Genomic DNA, 11412 nt, shown 5'->3' on the forward strand with positions numbered 1-11412 from the left:
GTTTAATTCAGAATTGTACAAATCCTCGGAAATTCAGCCTTGCAACTGTGAAAATTCTCAGATTTCTGTTGACTTAAATGAAAGTCGACTGATTATTTTTGTGGTGAATCAAAAAAACCCCAAAAAAACCCCTAAAACATATCCTTTTAATTTAGAATACATTGATCAGCATTTTTGCCGATTTTCTGATTGCTGTTACTGACCAAGCCACTAACTGAGTCATAACTAATTAAAAATAAATTGTGCATTTTCAACACTGTCAATTTCAAATATCTTGATTTTTAATTTAGGGAGGAAAATTAGAACTTTTCTTTTCATGTGATTCATTGATTAAATGGCAATAATATATTCATTTAATACACTGCCATACTCTTGATCTTTACCGATTATTAAAATAAGTAAAATAAGATCTATTTTTCTAGAATTTAAATAATAATTTAATTCAAATGTATTGCACATAAAAGTCAAATACAAATGTGCCTTCATAAAAGTTCTGAGAGAATACATGAAAATATTAAATACTGTACAACTAATCTGCATTTAGGCAGTGATTTTTTTTCACAGATGACTGCAGAAGACCAAACTTTGAGAATCACTGCTGTAAAGAACAGGTGCACACATTCACTTCCATTAAAGGGACTGATTTTTTTTTTGGTACAATTATTATGAGCACACATTACAAACAGATGGTCTTCAAGTACTACTGATTAGCTTAGCGGTTTCCCCCTCACCCGCCAGTGATCTAATCGCTTGACGCTCGGCTCTCCAACAGCCAGGCATTGAAAATTCTCGTTTTTGATCATCAGCATGCATTTTAATTGGAGCCCTCTACACACGATACGCTTATTTAAAAGCCCACGCGCAGATAATCGTTTGTTACGTGGTCTTTAGGGAAAGTAGACCTCGCTGCTCATGTTAAGTCTGCAAAATCAAATTAGTATATTAATATTCAATCAGCCAATTTTGAAAATGATTGTTTGACGACAGTGTGAGTGTTTGCCTGCTTGTCTTCCTTTTTTTTTTTTTTGGCTTAAGCTTTGACATCCTTGCATGCAAATTAACCAAACTAATGAAATGAAATCACACCGTCATCTGCTTTGCCTGAAACGCCTCATCTCACTTGGCTCGCTCCCCAGTTGGACAAGGATCTGGCCACGGCTCGGCCCAAGCAGGAGGTATTTGCCTATCTTTTCTACTCTTGACTTCCATCAATTATTGTCCTGCTCGAACACGACATGAAAAATGTTTGTTTTGACTTCAGTGTATGCCACGTTCACAAACACGTTCCGCTGTACAATGTATCAAGCTGCTTGATTTTGTTGTCGCGACTTGACTCTTGTTTTGAGCTTCTGGTACACTACGAAGCTGAAAAATCGCACGTCTGATTGTAGAGAGAGGGTGTGCCACCAGGTTGGTGACCAGCTTGAAGTTCATGTACATGACTAGGTGGTTTTGGCTGTGTATGATTCGTCAACATGATCCAGAATGTTCATTGAAAGAGTACTGTTGGTTCCTCAACTTACGAACTTAATTGGTTCCATGATCCCGTTTGTAACTCAAAATGTTCATAAATCAAGGTAAAGTTTCCCATTGAAATGATTGGAAATGAAATTCATCTGTTCCAGACCTTTATATATATTTTATGATTTTTTTTTCTTATTTTGGTCAGTGTGTGGTTGAAAATAAATTCAGTACAACATAAAAATATACTTCACTGTGAAGAAATAAAAGTTTTTTGGGGGATGGGGATTAGAGAATTTTGATACAGAGGTACTTGTCTTTTCTTTTGCCACATTGATGAGGTTAAGGCAGCAACTGTAAAAGTTGTGTTTAGAAGTGTGTGTGTGTGTGTGGCTGCTGCTTGTTCCTGCTTAGCTTTTTTGTGGTTCATTTTTTTTTCTTTTAATTTAAGAGCCACTCTGATACAACGAATATTGTACATGTACAAACAGTAAGATTTTGGTGCCACATTAGGTCAGAAGTGTAGGCGGCCGCCGTGAGAACTTGGACTTGGAAGAAACGTGTGCAAAAATGGAACTTCCAGCTGACACACGACAGCTTTCTCTTGGAGTTGTACAGCCAAGCGTAACCTTAACTCACTCTGAGGTCGAATTAGGATGAGAAAAACAGCAGAACGCAATGAGTTACGCACAGAGCCAATGACCGTGAAATAGCGCAAGAAGCAAAGCGCTGATCCGGGCTCCTTCGTAACTTGAGGTTCCACTGTACATTGTGCAACTGCCAATATGTCTTGTTATAAATGTTCCAGTATGTTACTGATGAGAATTCAGTCATACAATCCTCCAAAGGACATCAAACAACAGTCAACAGCGACAACAACTTCAGGCATCTGGCTAAGGCAGTGCTGTTGCGTGCCATTCAACATGGGCACAATGCACAGCCGTGCTGCTCATCCCACAAATGCATGCTGCTTCAAAATGGGGCATCGTTTGAAAGACACTTCCCATTTGGATAAAATTAGTGTCAAAAAGCATTTTTACAACTGTCCAACATAGCAACACACATTTCCAAACTGCAGTTTTGTTTATGCTACGATGAGAGAGTCGAAACAAATGAGACCTATGTCATTCCGCATGTGAGAGGTAGACAGTTATTGCCAAGGAGAGTATAAAGAGATCCTGTTTAATTTGGGTCTTTTTTTTCTTTTGAAGACAACATATCTGGAAAGTATCTCTTTGGTATTTGTAACTCAGCCTTGACTTCCACTGTGTAAACAGCAGTTCTTGGACAAGCCAGAAGATGTTCTTCAGAAGCACCAGGCCAGCATTAATGAGCTGAAGAGGGCCTTGAGGCAGCCCAACAGCAAGATGACCCAGAGGGAGAAACGCGCCTGCTCTGCTACTCCTCCTGGAGGAACCCCAGAGCGGAAACCAGTAAGAATGCGATTTGATTCCTGGATATTTTCTCTTTGTCTGTTCTATTTAGCTTGGCCAGGTGTCCTGTAATGTGTTGTGCAGCCACTCCAAATTTTACTTGTTGGGACTGAACATACGAGTGGGAAAAACAGATCTTGACATATGACCAAGGAATGTAGTGATTTGCATTTCCCCCTGACTAGTCTTGAAAAATCTCTTTGAGTGTAAAGTGGGGTAACATTGGAGTGTTACGCTAGGCTAACTATTTACTCTATGTCAACATAGGCGACTGGTGAAGCCAATTTGATTGAGAAGCAGGATGCTAATGGACAAGCGCTGGATTGTGACTCTAATCTGGCTACAGACACACCTTGGGCTGAGGAAAACGGGGGAACGTGGAACTCTCCGACTGGGATATCACCTCAAATTGATTTAAGAGCAAAGGGACTCAAAGTTAGAAGCCCGCTGGATGATCCTTTGGCAACTAACAATGGTCATAATTCTGTATTAGCGAGGAGTTACATTCATGAAAATGGATTCAGTTCCCCAAAGGCAAAACAAGGGAGCGGAACACAGAGTAGAGATGTTAAGCTTTGCCAATACGAGCAGAACATACCCCAAGTGCTATCGAAAAACTTTGCTTTCTCCTCGGAGACTCTGGATTCGGTCTCAGAAGGAAAAGGGGCCTCAAGAGACACGCAGGAAATCGAAGGTCTAAGCTCTGAAGATTTGCTGATAGAGTTCAACAAAACTTTGAACTCTGAACATGCCGAAGTCACCAAAGTCGTTCCTCTCAAGCCACAGCGATCCAAAAAATCTTTGAATAAAGACTCCGTACTTTGTGTGAACCCTTATAGCCGGTCTGGGCGGGGTCCGGTCGGGGATGCAGCAACGACAAGATCGGAAGGTGAATCTGGTGAGAAAACAGGATTGGAGGATAACGATAGGCTGCAGTCTGACACACCAAGAGTCAGTGATAACTCAGCAGCTGGAAAAAACCACCGCGGCGCTGGACCAGAAAAACGACAAGACTTGAGAGAATTTAATAATGCAGAAAACGCAATGCCAAGAAGAGGCGAGAAACCGGAAGATACTCAAAATAACGCGGACGTGAATGCAGAGAGGCTCCTATTTAGGTTACCAACAGTTCCCCCACGAACACTCCCTCTGAAAAAGCAGTGGTCCCGAGACCGCCACGGCAACACTGACTGCAGCCACATTCACTACAGAAGCAACCAAGACGCCACCAAGAGGAAGCAAGCGGTAAACCACCCACGCGTCCCACCAAAACCCGCCTGTCCATCATGGGGAAGTCAAACATTGCATGAGCTTGACGCAACGACATGCAAATCTTGTGTTTGCCATCTCAAAAGTAAACCCAAAATCACACGCTCATCCTTTTACAACTCATGTGACTGAGAAAGCAAAAGCCATCGATCAACTTAATTCTTGTCCACGGTGCAGCGAGCTTTTTGCTTTTCTCCCCCTTCCTCTGCAAAGCTTGACATCTGCTTGGTCATTTCAGAATGTCACGGACCTTTATGCTAAGGTCCCACCTTAATACTTCCGACATCCCTCACATGACAAAGGTGGCTGCTGTTGCAAGGAGCGCAAAGGCCTTTTCCAATCATCCCTTCGTCGAAAACTATTCGTAAATGGCCGAGAGAGGCTGCGAAACGCAAGGTCCTGCCTTGGCATCTCTGTAGCAACGCTAGACATATCAATAAACATCAATTAGACACGGTCAGAGGCCGCAGAGCTGCCAAATGATTCAGGGTTTAGGCATTCATACATCCCATTTCCAATGAATACCTTTCCCCTGAAAATGGTGATTATGATTTTTTTTCTTTTTCAAAAAGGGGAACAGTTCAGTGCATGGCATTGCCGTTCATTTTGAAGAGAAATGCAGCATGCTTCTGACTATAGCTTCAGTGAAGAATTTTCTTGTGTGTTTTTTTTTTAACCCCCCGCAGCCTGAGCAAGAAACAGCAATGGACGACTTCTGCATTCCACAAACACTCAGCAGAGAGCATTGCAAACTTTTTAAAAATGTCACAACTCATGTTTGTGATTGTTTTTCGAATGAAATCCCATTAGTTTAGTAGTACAATAGTAGGTAGAATGTCATGAATGAATTTAAGGCTTTTATCCATTTGTGGCTGTGTAATTTCAGGTTTTTTTTTTTTTGTTCATTCTTTTGTAGGAGACCCCTCCAACACCTGCCATTCACGAGGAGCCGCTCAGCGATTCCTCGGTGAGTCGTCGCTGAGCATCATACCGGATGATATTTCTATGACCGTGTTACGTTCAAGTTCTGTTCCGGGGCATTCAATTAAATTTGGATTGTACGAAGTGCCATACGTGTATAAGCAGAAGTTAAATAATGCTACCTTATTACGTTAAAAACAGTCAAACGCTGCATGTCACATGTCTCACCATTGTCACAGAAACATGAAATGAAATCACACACGTAATGTAAAATATAAAACGCGCTAACGTTTGCTGACAATTGACAAGCATATGAAACTGAACCAGTCAGCTAGCTGATAGTGGGAGAAGCTAACGCCGCAGTCTACATTTTCACTTTGCACTTCCTATGAAACAACACAAACATGACTTAAATTTCTGTCACTGGACACAAAACGTCTTTTTACATCTTTTTAATTTATTTTACAAATTAAAAGGGTGGCACAGTGGGCGACTGCGGATGGAAGAGTCCACCCGTCTGCAGACCTGTGATTGTGCTCTCATCTCACGAGAGATCGTCCTGCTATAAACGACGGTCAAAACCAAACGCGGTGCCTGTTATATTTCCTCACAAGGAGCCTAAAAGCTCATGGGTGAAAGCCGTGCTAAACGTCGCGAAAAGACCAGAAGTGTTGACGTGATGTGGTGTGAGGATGCAACACTTGGTCATTTTCGGGGGTGTCTTTGCAGCAGCTGCTCTCTGATGCTAACTGAGAAAGAGAAGCGGTGAACATTGTACACAAACAGATTGTCAGGCAGCTTGACCGGCATTTAGCGTGGTTCATTTCCGCCGTTGCCAAATTGGTGGCCGGGGGTCGTCCGTAGCTGCAGCTACTGACTAATTATGCTCCACTACTTGAGTCTTTTTTTACTTAGAATGTGGGTCAACTGAAGACATGCTAATTCTCGCTGGATATTTGCATTCCCGTGCCACATTCGTCATCATCCAATCGGCATATGGTATAACGTCACAAGAATGATAGCAAGTCATGTGATACTTCTACTTGAGAGTAACTTGACAAGGTTCTTCACAATATCTCTGTGTCTAATATCTTTACCTCAGCGCAGAAATACTTTCTACTTCAGAAGTTAGGCTGGTTAGTTTTTCTTACCTCTCCAATAACGTGGACTCTATGTGTAGCGGGAGCCTTGGGAGAGACGTCTGGGTTCAGTGTCCGAGGACGATCAAGACCACGAGATCTCGTACTTGAAGGAAACCCACCTGGGCATCGAGCGCAAATGTTCCAGCATCACCGTCAGCTCCACTTCCAGCTTGGAGGCCGAGGTCGACTTCACCGTCCTCACGGACCTGCAAACAGGCATGGAGGAGTTCTCGCGGGGCATGTCCGAGCTGGGTGAACGGGACTTGTCGCCCGACGGGGGGCTGCGCTTCGGGATCGACTTCCTCCAGCAGCAAGGCCCCTTAGAGCAGTCGCCTCCTTGGGTGTCGGCGTCTCCTGCGTCCACAGAAGCCAGCAGCAGTCCTCCAGCTAAAAACGTCCAAACCGAAGAAGTTCGGACGGAACCTAAGCGGCCTGATGTGCAGGTACATTGCATCTGTTCCTTTCTTTCTTTCTTTCAGATTTGGTCAGCCTGTCTTTGGACTGCTTTCTCCTTTAAATCGGTGGTTCTCAACTGATGATTGATTCATGTTTTCCTCCCAAGCCTGTAGTGCCTAAAAAGCCCAAGAGGTCGGTACCGGTGTCATCTTCAGTGGACAGGGAGCAGTCACACAAGGAAGCCAGTCAGGTCACCAGCGCCACGCCTTTGAATCGGGAAGCCAGTGATGTCATCGGGGCAGTGAGGAAGACGGACGTCAGGACGGAGACCCAGCCCAATGGGTCCGAGGTCACAACCACCATAGTGGAGTTCACAGATCAGGTCGGTTGGGATTGCCTAATAATGGTCTGCCTGGGTCCTGAAGCCTTCTTTCCCTTTAGGCTTCCTGGGACGCAATGAAAATGGATGGAAGCATCATGAAATATTTTACATGGTCTGCAATGTTTTTCAATTCAAACAGATGAGAATGATGCAGTATTCTCTATCATATAAATTGCTCTTGTCTGTTCATCTTCATGATGCAATCGTTACTTTGTACTGCACCTTGACTCGATTGTATCTTGCCCTATTTAGCTGCACATTATCCTTGCAACCATGCGGGTGGTGTTGGTTGATAATATACCGTATTTCCCGCACTAAGGCACGCCTAAAAGCATTCAATTTTCTCAAAAGCCGACAGTGCGCTTTATAATCCGATGCGCCTTATATATGGATCCTGATTTCTTGGACGTAGTATTTTAAATGGTCTGTGAAGCGCTTTGTTACAGTGGCAGCAGTTGTGTAAGCTCTATATAAATAGAATTGTATTGTATTGTATTCCCTTCAGCGCAGCTCCATCTAATGGATGCATAACGCAACTGCAGCCCCTATTGTAGTTTCTATTCTATGCGCCTTATAATGCGGTGCACCCTATATATGAAAACAGTTTTACGATAGGCCATTCATTGAAGGCATTATGGCAATCCATCGATTTTTACGTTCGAGTCGTGAGAGGGAAACGTTTTTCTCATTTCTTGAACTGAAATTTATCCTTGCAGGATCACGGTATGACTGGCCTGAGCGAAGTCTCTTACTCTTCAAGACAGAGCGTGTCTCCAGTGAGTAGGAACAGTCGCACATCTCCACCTTTACCTCTGGGTCCTCTCCGTGGTTTAAAACTATCTCCTCAATCCAAACATTTGCACCAGCCAACAGGCACACCTGAACATTTCAGTGAGATTCATTACCAGAGTCATAAACGGAGTCATACAATGCATTTACAAGATTGTCAACATTTTCTTCCATTGTGATGATGATTAAATTGCATTTTGGGATCTGATTGCTGGTTGCTGGGGTTTGCAGGGGGACTTTTTTGGGGGGATGGATATTCCTATTCAGGTGGATAATGACCCCCTTGCCCCCATCCTCTGCACGGCCCTGGTTTGAAAATCTAATGTGAAATCCTAACCCAAGTTTCAAATCGTACTTTGAAACTCTAACCCTAATTTGAAACATATGCTAGGTTAAAACCCTAACCATATTTAAGAACCCTAATTTGAAACTGTAATACCCCTAGTTTCAAGCCCTACTTTGAAACCTTAATCACACAGAGTAGTTTCAGTCCCTAATTTGAAATCCTAGCCATATTTTAAAATCCTACTTTAACATTCTAACCCAACTTTTAAAACCTCGTCTTCTTAAAAAGCCATCTCTCATCTTCTTAAATGGGCTCTCACAGGAATACTTAACATTGTATTGCACAGCATTATGCGTTCGGTATCCATTGCGGTTATCCTGGAAGGGGGATTCCCCCCGCTTATGGCCCTTTCTCAAGGTTTCTTGTTTTTCCCCAGGTGCTTTTTTTTTGTTTGTTATTCCTTGCCCTCATTGTGGTCTGAAGATCAGGGGATGTCGTAAATATTTGTCAACTATGGGCCTGTGAATCTCCTTGAGACTGTTGTGATTAAGGGCGATATACATTTGACTTGATTTTGAAACCCTGTGCGGGTGCAGTGGTTTCCCACATTGGATACATGGAATCCAATTGAAAAGTGACTTTTTATTCGCTCGTGGTCACATTTTGGAATCTTTGGAGTTCTACCCACCAACCCTCTACATTAGTCAGCAAATGTGTCTTTCAGTCAGCTGTTCAGATTTTGGTCTTACCATGACTATTACACTCAGCAGTGCGTCTACTGTGCATATTATTGCTCTGCAAGTTTCTCACGGCATACGACGAATATTGAGAAGATGGATTTTCTTGATATCGATCATAAAATCGGACGAGTAGAACACTAATGGTGGAAAAAAGTTGACACGCAAGATAGTCAGGACAAACAATCTTCTTAATGGGTACAACTGATACACAGCATGTACAATTGCTTTCCCCCCACACAGGTGCATATGGGCAGTCTTGGAAGAGAGTCAACTGGGTCTCCTATCCTTGTTACTGAAAATGTTACATCGGCGACCACACAGGTTACCAAGGTAGAGAATGAAAATGTACAAAGCGCATCATTTAATGCATAATATCTTGTGGAAAATGTTGTCTACCTCACTTCAGACAGTAAAAGGGGGCTACTCAGAGACCAGGATTGAAAAGAGAATCATCATCACAGGAGATGATGATGTGGACCAGGAACAGGTGAAGCGCGCGCTTCCACGCAAACAAAGTTAACATTGAACTCAGTGTTGTCATTCTTCAAGACGTCATGTCTGATTTGATCTGGCAGGCTCTGGCCATCGCAATCCAAGAGGCCAAGCAGCAGCATCCAGACATGCAGGTGACCAAGGCGGTGGTTGTTCGGGAAACAGAATCATCCATGGAGGAACGACATGGGGCAGAGGTACAAGAAGCCATGCAAAAAAAAAAAAAAAAAAAAAAAAAAAAAAAAAAAAAAAAGGGCTAACTCAAATTTAAAGGTGAAATATTAGCCTCGAGAAAAATTTACGTTGTAATGTTTGTATACAAATAGTTGGGTCTGGAGTGCTTGCCTACCCATCAATTTACACACCCAAGAAAATCTTGCGTTATCTGCCCACTTCTACAAATGTTTCTGTGAGCAAGCTGCTATGCCCTTCCGTCTCATTTACAACATGACGACTCCCACACTGAAGTTCTCAGCCAACAAGGCTGGACTAAGTTCCAGAGTGAAAGATTTGTTTTAACAAAGCAACTAAAGCCATAAGGTATGGCAGCCTTCACAAGTGATGAATGTTTTTTGAATCTATTAGGGTGCTCTTTAAGAACGTGTCTGTGTGTGTGTGTGTGTGTGTGTGTGTGTGTGTGTGTGTGTGTGTGTGTGAGGGTTTCGTGTGGTTAAATTACACCGCTTTCATGGTGTTCATTGTTTGTGTTTGCGATATCATTACCGAATGAAATACGGCACTTGATTGATTTTTGAAGGTGTTGGCCGGGTGTGTCTATGTGTGTGTGTGTGTGGGGGGGGGGTGTCTTTAAAAATGTGATTATTGGCATTATTGACTCACCTTTCTAATTACGGGCTCTGCTTCCACTTGTCCAAGAGGCAGGACTTCCAGTCCGATGATTGTCAGTCGAACAAAAGCCGGTTTTAGTATTGCCCCAGCAATTAAGTGTGACGGGGATGATAGCTGGCTCACAGCATGAAACAGATGTAAAAAAACAAACAAAAAAAAATAATACAGTAATCCCTCGTCTATTGCGGATAATGGGGACCGAAACCACCCCGCATATTTGTATATGTACGTGTATGAGTATAAATAATATTTATAAGGCCAAATTTAATGGTATACATGCATGTTTGTAGTAATTAACATTACTTCATGCCATATACTAATATATTTAAAAATGTATAAGTTAGGTTAGGTTAGTGTATGAATAACAAAATACAGTAAACACATACATGTAGTACTGTATATGTTGCTCTATGTGACTCACTGTTGTTTTGCTGACTTTCACTACCTCTCGCGGACCTTTTGCGGACTTTTTGTGACATTTTTGCTTTCTTTTTTTTTTTTTTTAATGAATATGTTTGAAAAAATCCGCGATGCACCAAGGCCGCGAAAACCGAACCGCGAAATAGCGAGGGATCACTGTACCGTAGTATCTAGATGTATTTAATTTTAGTCGGAACTCACTTGCAGCCCATTTCTAATTTTCCACCTGGAAGAAGCTGGGAAGATTTCACTGCCATCTTGTGGTGGTCTGTCTGAAGCTCACGATTCAACTAAAATTTGGGCTTCGAACACAGAGCACAAAAATCAAGCTTTGTAACTGTGACAAATCATTTGTCGGCGCATTCGTACGTGAAGGAACCGCAACACTAAAACAGCATGAGGCGTCCTAACAGGCCATGACCGACAGACGATAACTGATCTGCTATTGTCTTAAGTACAAGCCAGTTTAGTTATTTTGAAGTCACAGAGTGAGAAAACGTTGCTTTAAAACTCCACTTTTCTTCTCTTTTTGTCCACAGTCTTGATTTGCTGGGATGAGCAGCTGTGACTTTATCGCCCCAGCTGACAGCACCCTGCAACCCCCCCCCCCACCTAACAGGCCATGACCGACAGACGATAACTGATCTGCTATTGTCTTAAGTACAAGCCAGTTTAGTTATTTTGAAGTCACAGAGTGAGAAAACGTTGCTTTAAAACTCCACTTTTCTTCTCTTTTTGTCCACAGTCTTGATTTGCTGGGATGAGCAGCTGTGACTTTATCGCCCCAGCTGACAGCACCCTGCAACCCCCCCCGCCCCCCCACCCACCCCAC

At 42.7% G+C, this 11412-nt stretch overlaps 1 protein-coding gene across 6 annotated transcripts in view; it reads left to right on the plus strand.

Moving 5' to 3' along the window:
• LOC109526649 (band 4.1-like protein 1) overlaps positions 1 to 11405 on the plus strand; it is a 39956-nt gene extending 28551 nt beyond the window's left edge. For 2 of the 6 annotated variants that reach the window (XM_019888066.1, XM_019888065.1), the window contains 10 exons: positions 2739 to 2894; positions 3162 to 4139; positions 5080 to 5130; positions 6265 to 6669; positions 6789 to 7004; positions 7721 to 7780; positions 9060 to 9149; positions 9226 to 9306; positions 9395 to 9508; positions 11326 to 11405. In XM_019888066.1, the coding sequence (XP_019743625.1) occupies positions 2739 to 2894; positions 3162 to 4139; positions 5080 to 5130; positions 6265 to 6669; positions 6789 to 7004; positions 7721 to 7780; positions 9060 to 9149; positions 9226 to 9306; positions 9395 to 9508; positions 11326 to 11331 (2157 nt within the window). In that variant the 3' untranslated portion in view covers positions 11332 to 11405. Of the gene's footprint in view, positions 1 to 1136; positions 1176 to 2738; positions 2895 to 3161; positions 4140 to 5079; positions 5131 to 6264; positions 6670 to 6788; positions 7005 to 7720; positions 7781 to 9059; positions 9150 to 9225; positions 9307 to 9394; positions 9509 to 11119; positions 11194 to 11325 lie in introns of those variants that run through there. The other 4 variants (XM_019888064.1, XM_019888062.1, XM_019888063.1 and 1 more) reach the window with 4 other exon arrangements.
• The last annotated feature ends 7 nt before the right edge of the window (positions 11406 to 11412 follow it).

The sequence above is a fragment of the Hippocampus comes genome, unplaced genomic scaffold (assembly GCF_001891065.2).
Source record: "Hippocampus comes isolate QL1 unplaced genomic scaffold, H_comes_QL1_v1.1 scaffold14, whole genome shotgun sequence".
Classification (NCBI taxonomy): domain Eukaryota; kingdom Metazoa; phylum Chordata; class Actinopteri; order Syngnathiformes; family Syngnathidae; genus Hippocampus; species Hippocampus comes.